The 20,156-nt window shown below is 41.2% G+C and overlaps 1 protein-coding gene across 1 annotated transcript; it reads left to right on the top strand.

Moving 5' to 3' along the window:
• The first annotated feature begins 5,025 nt into the window (after positions 1–5,025).
• tgfa (transforming growth factor, alpha) lies at positions 5,026–20,156 on the top strand. Its single transcript, XM_011494601.4, has 7 exons — positions 5,026–5,457; positions 5,990–6,151; positions 7,218–7,418; positions 14,464–14,578; positions 15,775–15,924; positions 16,023–16,114; positions 17,842–20,156. The coding sequence occupies exons 1-7, from the start codon at positions 5,421–5,423 to the stop codon at positions 17,847–17,849; spliced, it is 765 nt and encodes a 254-aa protein (XP_011492903.2). The 5' UTR covers positions 5,026–5,420; the 3' UTR covers positions 17,850–20,156.

The following is a 20,156-nucleotide window of genomic DNA, read 5'->3' as shown; positions in this document are numbered from 1 at the left end:
GTTCAAAGTCTCAGTCTTTCTCTGAGCTTTCCCTTTTGTAAAGAAGGAAAGAAGCATTTTCAGATAGAAACACCCACAAGTCTGCAGGAGCAGCTTAATCTGTGACATATCTTTAATAATCTATGCACTTCTTTGAAATCTCTTTACCAGCGGAGCATTCTGGGGCAAAATGTGTTGTCTAAATGTGGAAAGTTGTACATTCAGGGTTCGGCAACCCAAAATGTTGAAAGAGCCAAATTGGACGAAAAAAACAAAAAACAAATATGTCTGGAGCCGCTAAATATTAAAAGCCCTATTTAAGCCTTATAATGAAGGCAACACATGCAATATGTATCTATATTAGCTCTATTAGCCTACTATCAAAATAACTAAGTTGCTACAAATATATAATGAAGATTCATGATTAAATGTTTGTTTGCCCTGCAGTGCATTCTGCGGAGAACGACGCGTCACGTGACTGCTCTGTTGTGCAAGTTTGACTTCATTACAATATCAATGAATTATGTTTCATTGCTTTGATATAATTAAAGAAATGTAATAAAGAAATCCAACTTTTGATGTCATTTTTATTTTGAGGATTTGAACACAAAACAATAAAAAATGGAACGTGAGTGATGACATGCCCCATGACAGTCAGCTTGCGCTGGAATGACAGAACAGCTTCAAGCATTTGCGGCGCCTGCAGACTTTCATCAGCTCGTTTAGGTGTTTGTCACAGTCATATCCACCAAAAAGTGCAGCTTTTCAGCCACAGGATCTTCCAGTTGCGGGTAGTTCAGGTCTTTGCTTTTCAGGAATGTTTTCACGTGTTCGAAACAGATGACAAAGTGACGCAAAACGTCCCCGCTGGACAGCCATCGGACTTTGTTGTGTAGCAGGAGATCAGAATATTTGCTTTCAACTTCATCAACCAATGCACGGAACTGACGGTGGTTCCATTTACATCAGCCACCTGCTCAGCAGTCGAGTAGTAAAATAAAAATAAAAAAAGCCCTGCTGGTAGAAACGTGTGTCGCAGGCTATGACGCAAATTTTCGTTGACAGAAATGTTGAAATTGTAGTGGCGGTCACGTGCATTTTAGGTCTGTTAGCAGCAGGGGATTGTGGGATGCGGTCTCTTGATCTAATTAGGGCTGAGCATGAGCATTTCTGTTTGCCCACATTTTCTTTTCATATGGTAGTTTTGTTGTTCCACCTTAGTTTATGCTTCCTGTTATGCTGTTTCTTTATGTTGCACCATGAGTGTGGAAGGGGGAGTGGTTGATGACCGCTGTGCAATGTTCAATGTTGTGTGTGTTCAAAATAAACGGGCTTGATTGGCCAAAAAGAGACTGCGCTCTCAGCTTCTCTTTCTGCCTCCTCCTTCTCCTGTCAGAGGCTGTTCGGAGTCGTGTGCTGTATGGGACACCGACAGTTTTCTAGCGCTGCCACTTGATTGACAGCTCAACATTTTTGACAGCGTGACTCCCGTTTTTCCCGCTGCAAGTGACGTACCTGCTGGGCGTCACAATAATTATTCTACACAGTCTTACAGCATTGGAAAATGTTAAGAATGTTTGTGTCTTGTTTTTCCTCCTACATAAACCATATTAAATTATATTTAAATATATATATTAAAAATATATTTCCCTCCCCCATCTTTTTACATTTTCAAACATTTTTGAAAATGCTCCAGGGAGCCACTAGGGCAGCACTTAAGAGCCGCATGCGGCTACCTGAGCCGCGGGTTGCCGACCCCCGATTTAGGGTAACGTTGTGATGTCTGAACCTTAGACTCCTGGAGAAGGAGCTGGAAATGCTAAAGCGTGATGATGCTGGAGCAGTTTGGTCACACAGAGACAGACACACATCTACATCTCATGGATGGCTACAGAAATGGAAGGAATGATGATCTCAAATGTTTTTTGATATAAAATATTGATATACAGTAGGTGTTCCTTTTTTCAGTTTAATTCATCAGTTTGTTTTCTTAAAAATATAAAAATGATGATTTGATGATGATGTAGATTTCCTCTTCCAGCAGGAAGAGGAAATCTGACGTCTGCACACACTATTGAAGGATTGAAGATGGACAGATCATCTTGAAGGTACTTTATTTTGATTGATGTGATCATAATCTCAGTCTTTGCCTTTTTTTTAAATGGAGATAGAAAAAGTGATTTCTTCACAGTTTTCCACTTTTCTGAAATCATGTTCTCATGGGTTTTGTGAGCTGAAACCCCAATTCATACAGAAATATACAAATATTTTCCCAACCACAGGGCACACTGGGTTACAGGGCGCAGTCTCAGCTATGGGGGATTTTTCAGTATTTGACACATACAAAAAGCGCACCGGGTGTCAGGGCGCAGGCACGTTAACACATACCTGTAATACATGCATGCTAGTGTTGAACCTTTCCTGCAATGACGTTTCTGACCGTGGTCGGAAAACGCAGGGGAGATCCTCTCCAGGGCCGATGGCGGATCTTCCTTCGGGGTTCACTACCCGTTTGGACCCTCAGACCCTCCAGAGCGGGTTCATAAAAGAACCAGTCTCCCTTCTTTAGAGGAATTTTCTTTATTGCTGATTTTCTGTAAATCAGTCACAAAAATTCACTCACACTCCTGCCCCCCTCCTTACTGCACACTCGTGAGCACAGACACACCGGCTTCAGCATACACACACACACTCATTCAACAACAGCAGTTTGTGTTTAAAAAAGGCAGGGGGAGCAAAACTGAGTTGGTTGTGATTTTGTATTTTTTCAGTCATCAATCAGCATCCAAGAATCCATCAAAGTCCTCATCTTCTGTGTCTGAAATGAACAACTGGGCTACATTTCTACCTCCCACGCCAGGTTCCCTTTCATCATTGTCAGAGTCTGTCTCGTTGCCGTCATCCTCCTCATCAATGATGCCGGCTTTTCTGTACTTGGAAAGCAGGGCAAGCAGACACGTCAGCCCAAGCTCCTACAATCCATTCACAAAGTGTGGCGTAACTCGCCCGGCGCTGCCTCCCACAACAATAAAAGCCATATCCTACCGCGCTGCTACATTAACACTCACAGGAATGTTAAAGTCCGCGGCGCCACGTCCATGTCGGTGATTCGGCTGGGCTGGAGGTGTTTGTCTGCGATCTTTTTACTGCAGTATGAGCGGAAGATGAACAGCTTTTCAATGTAACCCACTGGAAATCACTGCAGCACCGTAATCCTTGCCAGGATGGAAAGATGATGGCGTTTCATAATACAAAAGCAAAGCTTCCTCTGTCCGCGGAAACTCAGCTGCGTCATCTTGACCGTCAGAGTTCGTTTTCCAGCTTCCTCCACTTGTGAACCATGGAAGTCATTTATCTTGAATTCTCTGCAGCTGCTCCCATGTTCCTCATTGTAGCTGATAGCTGCAGTTTAAACTGTTCTTCAGCAATGTTCTAAACAATGTTGTTCACACCCACACCTCCCTCCCCCGTTCTCATGCCATCTTCTTCTTCTACGTCCCACAACAACACATTAAGCGCACTGCCTCATAGGGCGCCCCCTAAATTTTGGAGAAAATTTAAGACTTGTAACCCTTGTGCTATCCTAGGCACTTTAACATTGGGAGTTGGGTCATCTAGACCCACTAGACAGTGCTCTGAACCTTTTTTCTTCAATGATTTGTGATCTTCACTGGTGTCCATGGATTACATGAAATCTTTCCACCTTTGTCCCGGTTTGTCATGGTAGGGAGAACACCTCAATGTAAAGGGGGGGGGGGGGGGGTATCTAAGATAGCACAAGGGTTAAGTGCGCCTTATGGTCATGAAAATACGGTAATTGAAATCAATTTGACAGTGGGCCCCGAATCTGTTTTCTATAAAAGTTTAATTAATTGAATTATAAAAATGAACACACTTTTCCATGATATCTTACTGTTTTTGGACAGGGTCTGATCAACTGTGACCCACATTTGCACTTTCACATTAGACCCATTATATTGGAGTTGGACACCATCTTTGTTATAAAGAAACCCAAACTCGCCACCACAGACACTTCATGTACAGACTAAAACCACAATCTTTTGCATTCATAGTGAAAACATTTCCCTGTAGCTCTGAAAAAAAGAAGAAATATATTTATATAAATAAAAACGTAACTATTCCTTTTTTCTTCCTCATTCTCCTCTTTTTTTAAATGAACACTGAATGTGTCCAGCAGAGGGAGCTGTGGTTAGCTGGTCACTTCCAGGCCCAGAACATGGCAGATCCATAGATCACAGTCAGAAGGAGCAGACGGATGGAGGGCATCACTAGCTGTTAGTGCTAGTTTGAACTGATTATTAAAATGTAGATGATCAGCTTCATTCTGCTTTGAGAAAGCCGTTTTTACATATCTGCTGGGAGCTGACTTTAACATCTAAACCCATGTATTCAGGATGTTCTCTGTTGCATTGCATCCTTGTCAAACAAAGGTGTCCGTAATAAAAAGAAACAATTCTTTAGAGTAAAAAAACTCACAAATCTGATCCTCTTTAGGGTCAGACCTGCTCATTACTTTTAGCAAAATGAATAAATTAATTTTATGAAGTGTACTTGAGTAATAGCGTAGAAAGTATTCTATAGACCATGTATGTGTAGTGTAGGATGTATACTAACTAAACTGAACTAACTTTCTTCTGACTAAAAATGATCATTTTAACGTTAAAATATTTAGAAAGTATATAACAAGTAACTTAAAGTATTTTTCCTTACTTTTGGTACAGATTACTTTATATATATATATATATATATATATATATATATATATATATATATATATATATATATATATATATATATATATATATATATATATATATATACATACATTGTGTGACCCTATTTTTAGTTTTCTGTTCTCATTGAAATGTTTATTCTTGTTTTCTGTTCTGAGGCGTTAATATTTACAAATGAATGTAACCTGAAAATTGAAAATTGTTGTCAAATAATAATATTAATAATAATAAATGCTGTTGTTGTGTATCATTTAATCAGCTGCAGGTGTGATTGGACCCTCAAACGGAAACCGTAGCGCGCGCGTAATTAGTTGGGTGTGGAGGTGTCTCCTCCCCCTCCCCCTCCGTCTCTAATTGGTCCACTCTGACAGCCTTGCTTGAGTTTCCTCAATTGAGCAGCGTGAAGTTCAACGCTCGAGACTTTGGAGAGGAAAGCCATAATAATAAGAATAATAATCGTGATAATATTGATTATATTGGTTGATCAAAGCCGCAGAAGATCCTGCTGCGCGTAAAGATCCGGAGGATCCGATGCTTCTGCCCCCGCCGCTCGGCAGGTCTGGCCGGTGCTCGCTGGGTTCGGTCGTCGCTGCGTCCGTTGCTCATCCCGGAGCCTGAATCCCTCATGAGGTTTCTGAAGACGCCTGCGTTACCGTAAAGCTGCTCTTCAAACCCCCGGTTGGAGCAATGACTCGGATTTTCTGGGATATTCTTCTTCTGATCAGTGAGTAACTCTTTCTGGACAGAATGTCTGATCTTTACAAATGAACGTTAAGAGATCAGGGGGGGTTGGTGGTGAAGTTTTTCCTTATTTTAAATAAATATGCTGTTAAATAATATCCATTTGTCAACATTTGTGATTTGACAAAGCAATATTTGTTCTTTTTCCGGCTTTAATGAGCTTCTCTTCATAATTGGGACTCAGAGCTGCTCCTCTGTCTTTGCCTGTCCTGCTGCAGTAATTGTGCTTTAGTCTCATCCTTTTAGTGGCTCTTTGACCCGGTTAACCACTGTTTGCTTCCAGGAATAGCCAGTCTCCATCTCCGTCAGGCGAAGGACCAGATCACATGGCCAGACATTTGTCAGAAATGCCCACAGCTCAGACATTTGTCTCAGCACTTTAGCAAAAGTCAAATTTCAACATTGTCTCCTGAATGTTTAGGTTTCTGACGATAAGTTTTGTGGAGAACCTTTGAGCCTGCGTGGTCTGTCCTGTCTTTAATGGGAGGGTTGCCTCTGTGTTTTCTCTTCTGCAGGCTCTCTTTTGACTTTTGCTGCGATGCTGAGCTCCTCAGCAGTCATTGAAGCCAGTATTTCCACCAAGCAGAGGCTCACTGCTACTCCAAACGCTGTCAGTAAGAGCTCTGGGACATCCACTGACGGAATTGCAGCTGCAACTAACATCCCTGCATCTAATAGTAAGTTTTTAATGGGAAGGTGCAACAAATTGCTCCTCCATTAAACCTCACAACCTGTTGTTGTGCTACTGCCAGAATTCATCGTCCTGCAAGGGTTTGTTGCTCTCTAGTCCCTTTTTGCAAGTTGAAAGTCTTTTTATAAAGCCCCCCTCTGATGGAAATGGTGTTTCTAACATGCTCTAATGACCTTTTCTGATGACGGAGGTCACATATATAGAAATTCTAACTCAAAAATTGCATTTCTGACTTTCTTTATTCAGTTTATTGTGAATCAGGAGCAGAAAAAACAATTCAGTTTGGAAGGTGTAGGTGTGGTGTAGAACCTGCAACAGCAAGCCACAAGGCCCCTGCTCTGCTCCATTCTGATGCATCTGCTTGCAGACAAACTGATCCATGAACGTCTTCATTTTCCTGGTCTAAGCTGGAATCTGGATCAGAACTGTGTGACTGGAAAGTTCTGATGTTGCTGCTATTTTTGTTAGGTTGGATGTGTCAGGGACTGTAAGCTAGCAGGAGAACAAGTAAACAGATGGATGATGGGATGTAGGGGCAGGCTTACTCTGCACCAACAGTTCTGCCCACAACTCAGAATTTCTACTGAACTCCTGCCGCTCATCAGAAACTATGTCCTGGAAAATGACGTCAGTTTTTTGATTTAGGCTAAATTCATCGTAACTGAAAGACTGCTCTGAAAATAGATCAAAAGATGATCGGAGTGGGACTTTCATTTGAAGTCTTTGGTGAAAAATCCAAGTCAAGACTTGTATTTGTATAGTAAAATGATTATTTCATTGTCACAAATTACCCATAAACTACTTTAAAACATGTGACACCGACACAGGCAGCTGATGTTTCTGCATCGTCAGTACAAAAGCCTTAAACATTTCTGGACCTAACAGTGATGTCCTGACATATAAAATAAGAAGGAACAAATGAACACTGACACCAAGTCCCAGACGTCAAGTCTCAAGTCTGCATGTCAGAGTCAAGTCTGTCGTGAGTCCAAGTCTCTGTCTGTGGTTCCTTGTGGTTTCTGCATTTCTTTGAGTGGTTCCTGTGTCTCCAGGTTCCCTCATATCGGTTGAAGCAAGTCAGATGAATTTAACAACACATCTGTTGGTTTACAACACCATCACCACCACCAGCAGCTGGACAGAGACCTCTGCTGCTCCTCCAAACTCCTCCACCAGCACCTCCTCAGCAAACAGCAGCAGAAGCAGCGCCACCAACAAACCGGATGGAGCCGTCAGCAGCCATCCTGTGAAGAGTAAGTTCGAGTGCAGCCCCATCATGAGGACTCATTTGGGGGGGTGTCTCATATGAAAGGAGCCACTTGTTCTCGTGATTCCCACAATCCTTTGTCTTGCTTACACAGCAGGAGTTTAAGACATAGCTTTCCATTTAGCTGCAGCGCATTAACATCCCGCAGACGCTGCGGCGGGCACCAATAATTGATCCTTTCAGAATGAGTGAGCCCAGTGGTTGTAAATCAAACGTATTTTCTCATGATGCATCCCATAAATCATTGTTCCAGTGCTGCACCATTATCTACAGGAACACCTCATTTCCTTAAAGGCGGGTTTCTATGTCGCTGTTCCTGCCAGGACAGCAGGGAAAGAGCGAGGGCTCGGTAGGCAGATGCCTCGGGGAAAACAGAGGCCTTTCAGAGTCTGAAAGAAAGAGACAATGCATGTAGGCTGCAATCCAAAGGCCCATTTACCGTTGGAATGGTGTGTGATGAAGACTGTAATGCAGCTCTGTCTGGAGGTTCATCCTGCCTCTCTAAATGTCGTACTGGGGCACGCTGTCCCGTGTTTTAGCAACACTCACATTTGTTTGAGTCAGTAATGTAGGCATTCGTGTCAATAGGAACCTTGCATGGAAGTCCTGTTGTTGTCTTGGTTTTTTATTACATCTTAGCCGTTCTCGTGCTTTGTCTGAAAGCAAACTGAGATTCACGCTGAAAAAATGCACCTAGGGACAGATGGTTTTCTTCAGGGACGTGCTCTCTGTTTAACCCTATAGTGTTTTATGGAGGATCATGTTTCCAGCGTCTCACTTGCATTCATTAAGTATTTTTTTTCTGCAACTGTTCCTCTAAGATACAGAGAGAGATATGAAGCCCCAAACATTCACATGAGGGAAAAAGTTCAGCTGTTGGTGTGAAGGTCAGCTTATAGAGAATGTTTGCCTCACATCTCTGAAAGGTTCTTACTTCCTATATAGGAGTCATGAGTACTTATCAGAGGCGGTCTGGCTAGTTTGACGCCCTGGGCGAGACACTGACCCCCCCCACACACCCATGCTCTTTTCCAGCCCCGCCCTCAATAACTCAAAGCATGCAAACATACAAACACAAGAACAAAACATTATTTATTTTAATTTATTAATCATTAGTATATTATAATTTTATAGTAGAATTCACAATTCAGATCTAGTGTGTAGTTAGTTCCCACTTAATACACATCAGTTTGTGTTTTCTTTCTGAAGGGTGCTTCTGGTAAAATTCTTTTTTTCTTGATCTGATTACAACCCTGACACCAATCATGAATGACTTATTCCGGTCACTTTCCTTTGGCTTCACTTCTCTACCTGTTCACAGCCTCTGGAGTTGGGAGTTGCTCAACCCCCACCCCAACCCCATGCGCTCCTCCAGCGTTTTCCACTCAGTGCAAAATATTGTTTGATTTAATTTCAAGAGTTGTAGTTTGTCATTCTAGCAGCAGTTGACATGATAGATTGATAGATGATAGATAAATTTACGTGAAAATGGGTGTTTTAGTCTAAGAAAAGGCTGTTTTGGTTTTTGTGTTTTTTGGAACTTGTGCCAAAAAGAGCCAAATGAGGTTGCGCCCTGGGCGACCGCCCACATTGCCCTGAGGAAACAAAGCTACTGGTACATGCAGTCAGGACCATAAATATTTGGACAGAGACATATTTTTTCAAATGCCATTGAAGTGCAGACTTTCAGCTTTTATTCCATGGGTTGAACAAAAAGATTGCATCAAAATGTGAAAAACTAAAGCATTTTTTAAACACAATCTCTTCATTTCATGGGCTGGTAAGTAATTGGACAAATGAAATAAGTGAAAACTAAATGGTCATTCCTAATATTTGGTTGAAAAGCCTTTGTTGGCAATGACAGCCTGAAGTCTTGAACTCATGGACATCACTAGATGCTGGGTTTTCTCCTTCTGAATGCTCTGCCAGGCCTTTACTGCAGCGGCTTTCAGTTGCTGTTTGTTTGTGGGCCTTTCTGTCTGAAGTTTAGTCTTCAACAAGTGAAATGCTGCTCAATTGGGTTAAGATCAGGTGACTGACTTGGCCATTCAAGAATGTTCCACTTCTTTGCTTTAATAAACTCCTGAGTTGCTTTGGCTGGATGTTTTGGGTCGTTGTCCATCTGGATTATGAAACGCCGTCCAATCAGTTTGGCTGCATTCACCTGGATCTGTGCAGACAGTCTGTCTCTGAACACCTCAGAATTCATTGGGCTGCTTCTGTCCTGTGTTATCAATAAACACTAGTGTCCCAGTGCCACTAGCAGCCATGCAGGCCCAGACCATCACACTGCCTCCACCGTGTTTTACTGATGATGTAGTGTGCTTTGGATCAGGAGCTTCTCCACGCCTTCTCCATACTTTTCTCTGGCCATCATTCTGGTAGAGGTTGATTTTGGTTTAATCTGTCCAAAGAATGTTTTTCCAGAACTGTGCTGGCTTTTTTAGATGCTTTTTAGCAAAGTCCAATCTAGCCTTCCTATTCTTGAGGCTTATGAGTGGCTTGCATCTTGCAGTGTACTCTCTGGATCTACTTTCATGCAGTCGTCTTTTGATGGTAGACTTGGATATTGATACACCTACCTCCTGGAGAGTGTTGTTCACTTGGTTGGCTGTTGTGAACGGGTTCCTCTTCACCATGGAAATGATTCTGCCATCATCCACCACTGTTGTCTTCCGTGGACGTCCAGGTCTTTTTGCGTTGCTGGGTTCACCAGAGCTTTCTTTCTTTCTTTCTCAGGATGTACCACACTGTTGATTTAGCCACTCCTAATACTGTAGCAATTTCTGGTTTGATGTTTTTTCTGTTTTCTCAGCTTAATGATGGCTCCTTTCACCTGCATGGGGAGCTCTTTTGACCGCATGTTGTCTGTTCACAGATAAAAATCTTCAAAATGCAAGCACGAGTCCTCTAATCAACTCCAGGCCTTTTATCTGCTTCACTCATAATGACATAATAAGGGAATTGCCCACACCTGCCCATGCAATAGCATGGAAGTCATTTGTCCAATTACTTACCAGCCCATGAAATGAAGGGATTGTGTTTAAAAAATGCTTTAGTTTTTCACATTTTGATGCAATCTTTTTGTTCAACCCATGGAATAAAAGCTGAAAGTCTGCACTTCAATGGCATCTGAGTTGTTTGATTTAAAATTTACTGTGGTGATGTAAAGAAACATAGAATTTGTCTCTGTCCAAATATTTATGGTCCTGACTGTATACTCCCTGGTTTGAATTGTTCCATGTTTACAGTGTTAGTACTAGACTAACATAAACCACCACAATTGGTTTGTTCCTTTTGAATCTTCTCCAATTTTTAGTAAAAGAATTGTAACCAATGATTCTTTTTCAGAGGCAAAGGACAAGTTTTGGTGAATGTTTTGAGGGTGTTTAAATTAAAATTTGTTGCCCATATTGCTCTAAGTGAATGGGAGTAATAACATTGATGGAGGGCTTCAATGCCCGAATCAGTTGATGGTAAACAAGGAAATGTAGAAATACGGCATCCAGTGTAGAGGGCGCAATATTTATTTAATTAGTTCATGTTTTCCACTAATGGATTCCAAAAATGTAGTCAATAGTACTGAAGCCACGCTGGCATATTGTTAATCAAATCAGTCTATACAATTATACAATCCTTTCCAAATGAAATGAATCAATTGCATCTAATTTGGAAAAAGAAAACTTCGGATTGTGTTCCGTTAAAGTAAAATAAACCCAAGTGCATCACAGCAGACAAAACACATGTGATGACATCATCAGTCCATCATTCCAGTCCAATGTGTGGACAGACTTTGAATAAAGTCATGTGACCATCCAGTGTCTAGAATGTTCTAAGAATGTTCCCTTTGGATTCTTTGGATGTGGAAAAACAACAGTGGTGAACTTTAGGAAACTAACATGTGAATGGATTTGACATTCATTCTAGTTTACTTGTTTGTTTGGACACAGATTTCATTTAACTTGATGATCTGGAAGAAATCCAAGAATCTGGACTATTTCACTGTGAGTAGCAGGAATTTCTTTGAGCAGCCACGTGTACATATGGGCCCCTGGGGGTACTTGAGCCCTTTTTGCCTCATTAAAATTTCCCCTGATGCCCTCTTTTTTTTGTATTAATATTGATGAATGTCTATTAGAGATACAAATGATGGTTAACCCCCCCCCCCATGTATTCTACCGTACTCATTTTCTTCTGAGCGTCCACTTCTGTCTTTACGGCTCTGCTCCGACTCAGAGAGTCACGTCCCACAGAGACGTGACAGTGAAGGGACTTGAACCTGTGACTTCTGGTCTAACTAGCCACTAATTTAATGAGCTTGAATACAGATATTTCAGGAAAGCCAGATGTCTGAACGCATCAATTCAATGCTCAGCAGATCGTTCACGAACAGGAAGTTGGGTACAAAGTACAAAATAAAACACTGGATGAATTTTCAAAATAAATGAACAGTATTTATAGCTAGATCACAGCTTCCTCACTACGGGTCTGACACTAAATTGATCTGTTTGACATAATAGTTTCTGATTATATTTGCCGTCTTAAAATCCAGTTTCACAATCTTCTGTATTAAAATCTTTCCAATCACAACAAAAGATGCAGAAGACAATTTAGCTGTGAATCCCAAGAGTCACAGTGGCTGCAGCTGTCAGAACCTGGAGGAACCAAAATGCAGGAAACTGGGCTTGGAGGAACAAACATAAGCATTTTATACATACAGTGCTCAGCATAAATGAGTACACCCCTTTTAAAAAGTACAAATTTAATCAGAAGCTCAATGAACAAAAAAAATATGTCCAAACTTTCCTCATGGTTGTGTTTTATTGAAGACTTTTTTTTTTAAACTCCATAACATGAAATGAAGGTTAATGATTTAACTTGGATCACATCTTCAGTTTGACTTCATTTGGTGGAAGCAAAAATGAAAACACGCTGCAACAAAAACTACTACATCTAGTATTTTTTGTATGAGCTCCGTGGTTTTCAAGGACAGCACCAAGTCTTCTAGGCATAGAATGAACAAGTTGGAGACATTTTGAAATCTGTCTTTGTCCATTCTTCAAGAAGAACCTCTTTGAGAACCTGGATGGAGAGTGATGCTCCACTTGTTCTTCAGAATTCCCCACAGGTGTTGGATTGGGTTCAGATCAGGAGACATACTTGGTCATTCGATCACCTTCATCCTGTTCTTCTTCAGAAATGTAATGGTAGCTTTAGAAGTTTTGGATCGTTGTCATGATGGAAAGGTGCTTGGCAACCAAGTGGATGATATAGAGCCATACATTGAGTTCAAGATACCATCAATGAAATGCAGCCCCCCCCCCCCCCCCCCCCACACACACACACCAGCAGCACTCATGCAGCCCACATCAGGACACTACCACCACCGTGTTTCACTTTAGGCTCCATGCATTTTTCTTTGAAATCTTCCCCTTTGCAACGCCATACAGTCTTGAAACAATTAGTTCCAAAATCTGTGATGTTTGTCTCATCACTCCAGAGTAGTGAGTCCCAGTAGTCTTCATCTTCATCAGTACGGCCCCTAGCAGATTGTAGTCATGCTTTTATTGTGCATGGGCTTTAGGAGAGGCTTCCTTCATGGACGATAACCATGCATGCTGTTCCTTTGCAGTGTGCGCCACATGGCGTTAATGGAAACAGTCCCTCCAGTTTGGCGTTCTATTGCTTTAGCTAACTGCAGGGATTTTGCATGGCGATTTTCTTCAACCCTTCTCTTCAGAAGATGCTCCTGTTGAGATGTTGGTTTCAGTGGACAGCCTGGACGTCTCTCGGTTGCACTTCCATCTGTCTGAAATCTTTGGGTCACTTTATTATATTGACTGATATATAAAGCTTTGCTCATCTTCTTGTAGCCCTTACCTTTTTAGTGCAGAGAAATGATTTCCTTTCTCAGATTTGGTGACATTTCTTTTCCATGGGGAGCCATTGCTGACAGCACAAAATGGGATGGACTGTTCTTTAAGAAATGCCCTTTTCTAGTCATCTGTGTGCTGGATTCACCTGTGGTTGAATGCCCGTTCATTGGAATTTTGTAGTCTTAAGTTTGGCCTTTCTCCTAAGATCATATGCAGCATGGGCTTGAATTAATTTGTTAGGAAAAACAATTTCTTGGGCAAACGAAAATATCTTGTTTGCAATCAATGGCCCACCTTTGGAGGTGTGATTTGTAGTTTAGTATTTCTTAGAAAATGTTGACTCTGAAAGGACACTAAAGGTTTTCTCTACTCATTCCTGCTGAGCACTGTAAACTCAAACGGGACAAAGCTGTGGAGAAACAAGAAGCAGATGATCAGATGATGTAGAACTGAACAGCAGACACTTCTACTGACTGAAGACAAAGAAATGAAGACAGCTGTGGATGATCAACATGAACCAGTGACTGATAGAGGACAGAACATGGCCAACAGCACCACTGAAAAACTAAACTGCTGAATGAAATCAATAAATATTATTATTGATTCCAGAATTCTGGGGATAAGAGCTGTAGTGTTGAAAATATTACAATCTGCATTAACTTTTATTATTATGTTAATTATGCCTGCAGCATGTTGTACCAGTATAAATAACCTCCAGTGTTTTCTTGACTGGATGTCTTTCAAGTTTGATACAACATGAACTCATGTTGACAATAATCTGTTTACATTAAAGACAATGATATAACTCTCACCTACACAGGTATTATAGCTATTTATTAGTGGTTTATTTAAAATTATACTTAATTTCTGTATTTTTTTTGCTGCCCTTTTCTGACTTTGAGCCTCTAAAATTCTGTCCACGTCACTGTATCTGAGTCATTCTGGTTGAATTTTGGCTAAAAATGTCCTGGATTGTTTTTGGGTCAGTAAATCCAATCAGATTATTTTGGTACATTTTGAGAACCAACATTGACTGTGAATCAGATCAGAAACCACTAATGATGACGTGAACCAAATGGCTGGTAGATGAATAGCTGCATCCCTACAGAGTAACATTTATTGTCAGAATTGTAACCTCCTTTTTCGTTTGAACAGAGTTTGTGGCTGCAGCTGTTCGGTCTCACTTTGACGACTGTCCTGACTCCCATCAGCACTTCTGCTTTCACGGCACGTGTCGTTTCCTGATCCTGGAGGACACGCCTGCTTGTGTGTAAGTTACTGGGTTTTATCTGCCAAGTCCAGCTTCTTGGCACGTTCACTTTAGTGTTTGACTCCACTTTCATTATTTTGTTAGAAACTTGATCTAGATCAGTAATTTAGTTCAAAGGGAAACTTCCTTTACCCACCTATCATCAAAAAAGTCATATTTGAGACGACCGGGTCCCTTTAAATGTAAGGAGAACTTTTGTTGATCTGCTGCACACAGGAGGAGACTCACTGCTAAAAAGCTGGTTATGACAGAGTGCTGCATCCTCATCCATCACTGGAAAATGGTACACAAAGAAAACGGTTGCCTTGGAAATGTTTTCAAACTTCATAATGAAGATAATTTAGTAAAGATGGTTTCAAAACATTTTAAATCTGAACAGGGTTAAATGCAATCGTGTTTTTGGTCTTTTGAACTTTCTCATGTTGGAGAACATATCTAAAGGAATTAAGATGAAAGCCATGATTCTTTGATCAAATCATGGTGCATCAGGAGCAGATAAAAAAAACGTTGTTTAAAACGCTTTCAGTTTTGACGCAGCGACTGAAATGGGCGGGTTTTCCTGCTTTGCTCTATTCTGATGCATCCACTTGCAGACAAATCGATGCGTCTTCATTTTCCTCGTCCGAGCTGGCATCTGGCTCAAAACTGTCAGTCTGGTTTCGCTCCAATATTGCTCGCCAGTTTTGTTGCTCCGCTAATGTTAGCTCGGCGTTGAGGGGCTGTAAGCTAGCTAGAGAGTGTAAACAAAGGCCATAATTGGATATCAGCAGATGCTTGCTTCTGTGCCTCAACTCTGAGGCAACTTTCTCAATAGTTTCTGTTGCTCAGCAGGTTTTCTCATAATGAAAAAACCACTGGGAACACTTTGAAAATAGATCCCAAGATGATTGCAGTGGGACTTTAAGGGTTTACACCTAAACTTCCCCTTTTGGACTGAATTACTGAAATGAACTGCCCTTATTAGAGATGTCATTTATCTAAGATGAACACTAAGCTGCTTTGACATTGAAGGATGGAACCTTCTCAAACTGCAGTCGTAGTTGGTCTACAGTAAGTCCTGCGTGGGTCTTTATTGAATCTAAAATGGTTGTGTAAAACCTTCATCAGGTTGAAGTTGCATCTGTAAGATGGCATGACCGATGAACTCTGGAGCTACTTGTTCTTGGAGCTTGCATGTCTTTCTTTCCTTGCTGCAGGTGTCATCCGGGTTTCGTTGGGTTGAGATGTGAGCATGCAGACCTGCTGGCTGTGGTGGCGACCAACCACCGGCAGCAGACTGTCGCTACTGTGCTGGTGCTGTGCGTGGTTGGCTGTGTTCTGTTCATGGTGCTGTGTTCTCTCTTACAGTAAGTAGCCTGAAACATTTCATGCCGTCCTCCTTATTTACCAGCGAATGAACTGCAGTGGTTAGAATCGCTTCTCTGTGTCTTTTTTTTGTCTTAAGCTGCTGGTGGAGGCAAGACTGCCAAAGGCAAAGCCATGCACATCACTATGTTGGAGAAAAGCCTGGAGCAGCTGGCCATCCATCAGAGAGCGGTACTTTTTTCTTAATAGTACAAGTACATAGTAAGTAGTGAGTAAACATGAGATGCAGCTGGGGCAACCCCCCCCCCTCCCCCTAATTTAATGGTAAATTAGTTGTAGTCTACATTCTTTACAGTTCCTATAATCTCCTAAAATAATTATGACCACATGCTTTTTCTGATATTAATTGTAATTATTCAGTCCTTCCATGAACTTCAGCAGTTTCAAATAGTGTCTGGTAATATTCTGGCCTTTTCGTGACCCAGCTGCTGAGTTTGTGAATCTTCTTGGACATGCATAGCTGATCCTTTTTGACGTTGTCCAATTTTTAAAGAAATTATTTGTAAATGATGGTGGAAAATAAATATTTGGTCAATAACAAAAGCTCAACTCAGTACTTTGTTATATACTCTTTATTGGCAGTGACAGCAGTCAAAAGTTTTCTGTAAGTCTTTACAAGGTTTTCACAAACTGTTGCTGGTATTTTGGTCCATTCCTCCATGCAGATCTCCTCTAGAGCAGTGATGTTTTCAATTCCTTACATCTCAGGCCTGTCTGAAAAACTAAAAAGGATCTTCAGACAACATAACATCCCAGTTCATCTCAAACCAGTTAATACTCTCAGACAAAAACTGGTTCATCCAAAGGACAAAATTCCCAGCTACAAACAGAGTAATGTTGTGTACTCTATCCACTGCAAAGAGAACTGCAATGAACAGTATGTAGGAGAAACCAAACAACCTGTACATAAGCTGCTTTACCAACATCGCAGAGCCAACCCAAGTGGACCTGAGTCTGCAGTGCATCTCCACCTGAAGGCCACAAACCACTCGTTCGAGGATAGTGAAGTCCGAATTCTAGCCAGAGAGAAAGGATGGTTTGAGCGAGGAGTGAAAGAAGCCATCTTTGTCAAGAAGGACAAACCTTCTCTTAATAAGAATGGTGGTCTCAGATTTATTCGTCCATCTATCTACAGGTTGGTTTTCTGAAACTCAAACAAACCAAACCAGTTCCACCTGGGTGGTTATTAGCTGAAAGAGATGACCAGTTTGGGGAGGGAGTCACTGGCTCCCCAACCCCCAGCTGAGGACAAAGGACTCTTAACGACCAGAAACCATGTAGGCTAAGTAGACAATACCATCCAGTTTCAGGTCTGACTCCTCCCCCATGAGCAAATATAAACCAGCTCTTTTACCAGCTAATTCAGAATTGACAAAGCCTCTTGGATAAGAGTTGAAACGTCTTCTAACTTTAAAAAACTAAGTCCAGATGACATCCCCTAAACCTACTACTATGATGATACCTGGATGAATGTGAATCTTCATAGACACTCTTAAAGAATAAGTTACAGGTCTGTTGCAGCCAGAAATCTAGCTTTTTCTTAGGCGACCTGATACTTATTTTCCACCATAATTCACAAATAAATGATTTCAAATTATGCGATTTTTCTGGATTTTCTTTCTCATTGTCTCTCATAGTTGAGGTGAAATTATGAAAATTACAGCCATCTCATCTTTTTAAGTGGGAGAACTTGCACAAGTGATGGCTGACTGAATAGTTTTTTGTCCCACCATATGTATAAAATGGCTTTGAACCTCATGAATCTACACAGCATTAGTTTTCTTTAGTTTTTCTGGTGATGGAAAGAGGACTGTTCAGAGAAATCTCTACCACCTCATGACGAGAACGTCCAAACGTCAGACTGTAACCAAACTGTGGACTTTGCTGCTGTCTTTCAGTGGTTTGACGAGACATGTTGTCTGGACGCATCCCATGTGCATCGTTGCATCTTTCTGATCTGTGTGGCCCACAAACCTTTGGGATTGCATCCACAGTGGTCCGACTGGCCAGAGACCTCGGTCAGTATGACTGAGGCTGAACTTCTGGATGTGGAAGGTTAGATGTTCTCATTACCACTGGCTGGGACTTTTGGACTTCAACCATTTTGGGGAACGTGAACTTTGTTTTGTGGACAAACACCCGGAACTGCAACAGTTTGTTCCAACGTCAGAAAATGAAGATGCTGCCAAATCTTCCGTTTAGCAGCTGGCCTCCCGGACACGAGAGGATCTGTGAGGTCCTTCATCGTCCTGCACAGCAGCTGAAAAGCCGAGGTGTTTTTGCTATGGGACAACAACTCATTTGTGAATATCAGATGGCCACGGTTTTCTAACTTTATCATTTTAACATCATCTTTGCACATGTTTCCTTCAAACACTGAACACCAATGACCTTTCTTTTGGTTGGTTTTTATTTAGAAATGATTTGGTGGGGAAGCAGAGGCTTTAAAAACCTTTCAGCGTCTGTTTTTAAAGGAGAGATTTTCACTTGATTGTAGTTCAAATCGTAAGTGGGGGATTTACTTGACTTCAGAGAACGGGGAAGAAAATGTTGATTCCAGTGTTCTTATGGAAACGAAGCATACGTCAGTTTTGTTTTTTAAAATTCCTGAGCTGTATTTAAAAGAAAAATAACTTGTGCATTGGAGGCTTTGGATTTGCACATTCTAGGTGGTCACTTTTTTTTCCTTTTTATTGAAGCACATTTTAAACAAAACAAATTTACTTGATGAAGGTAAAAAAAGCTTGGTGTTCCTTTTGAATGTCTATTTTAAGAATCATCACTAACTGCATATGTTATCACTTGGAGGAAAGCATTCATGTGTGCTTGACGCCAAACGCACTTGTTTGTAAAAGCCTGAACGAGCACTGAGGTGAAGGGTCACGTCCACCTGAGCACGCACGCCACTCCATTTTTAAAGCAACACGGAGCAGAAGGTTCCTCTGCTTTGTATTTAAAATGTTCTTAAAACGGCAAAGCCTCTGATTTCTTAAAAAAATGGTGAAGGAACTTTGTGTAATTAAAAACTGACAGACATTTGGAATATACTCTTTGTGGTGTTGGGAAGAAAAAACGTTTTCTCTGCCAAAAATATTTCTGTAAGGTTTATTGCACTTGTCTCTGTTTACATGATCTGATGTTCTTTTGTGCAAATCCTGTGTGTTGATGTGTTAAAAAATATGCCTGCATGTGGTCAGACCTGAGTATCTGGACAGCATCAGTTCTCAGTCTTTGCTTTACAATGAGAGATGAAAAGTTGTCAGTCTCTGCTCTTGTGTGCTCAGTAACTGCTCCTTCTCCTTGAATTAGACTCTCTGTTTGTAGAATGGCTTCATTTTAATCCTTCTCTTCAAATGCTTCTCTTCTTCTTGTCTCTTGCCGTATATTTTCAAGAGGCAGAGATCTCAATGTGAAGCCCTTCAACTTTGGCACAGAGTGCTTCCATAGCCAAATGTTTGAGTTTTTTCCATTCAAAATGATCTATCTTTATAAGCCCTGAAACATGTATTTTGTATAAATACATCACCCAGTGGGTTCTGCTTTCCTGACCGCCTTTCGGACCCTCCGCTCCTCTCTGTCTGCTAGAGGAGCTTCATTTCAACATCCCGTTATGTGCGCGATTGGATTTCTGCGGAGCCCTTTAGAGCCGGCTGGCTAAGCTGCTCAACCAGCTTTGAATTAAGCAGCTCTAGAAGATGCATCTGTGATGGGGCACTACAGGCTTTGATGGACAATGCTGTGACGTTTAAAATAAGACCTGACAGTCTGTCAAATCGAGGAGCCAGTTTCTATTCTGATTGTTTTACCAAAGAGATCTTGATTATTTGGAGCAGATTGTAGTAAATAAAAGTACTTAGTGGTATCGGGGTTAAGCAATCCTTCCCTGTTCTTACTGCTCCGTACTGAAACAAATGATTAGGTCAGATTAAAGCTGAGAGGCTTTGGTTAAAGGGTCAGTTCACCACACCTTCCAGTTAGAAATGGGATTTCCCATGTGAAGTCATTCTGCCAGCGCGCAGCCACAGACGGCCTCCAGCATTCAGGACACGACTGCTGCTCTCTTTGATAAACGCATCACTGCAGGTTTTCACTTCATTTGTCTTCAGTTGTCTTTTTTTTCCACCTTCAAATCTGGGCTTGGATGTAAAAGTTCTGGTTCAGTTGTTTTATCTAAGGTTTAGGTAAAAAAAAATCAAATAAAATGGATACACAA

The sequence above is a fragment of the Oryzias latipes genome, chromosome 5 (genome assembly GCF_053564925.1).
Source record: "Oryzias latipes strain Hd-rR chromosome 5, Olatipes_Hd-rR_3.1".
Classification (NCBI taxonomy): Eukaryota; Metazoa; Chordata; class Actinopteri; order Beloniformes; family Adrianichthyidae; genus Oryzias; species Oryzias latipes.
The sequence above is the reverse complement of the archived record's forward strand: the minus strand, read 5'-3'. Positions and strand labels throughout refer to the sequence as shown.

Excerpts from the sequence above, each read along its gene's own strand:
- tgfa (XM_011494601.4), top strand. The coding sequence starts at position 5,421 with ATGACTCGGATTTTCTGGGATATTCTTCTTCTGATCA. Across the intron at positions 5,458-5,989 it reads GGATATTCTTCTTCTGATCA|GCTCTCTTTTGACTTTTGCT; the intron begins GTGAGTAACTCT and ends TCTCTTCTGCAG. Across the intron at positions 14,579-15,774 it reads GAGGACACGCCTGCTTGTGT|GTGTCATCCGGGTTTCGTTG; the intron begins GTAAGTTACTGG and ends TCCTTGCTGCAG.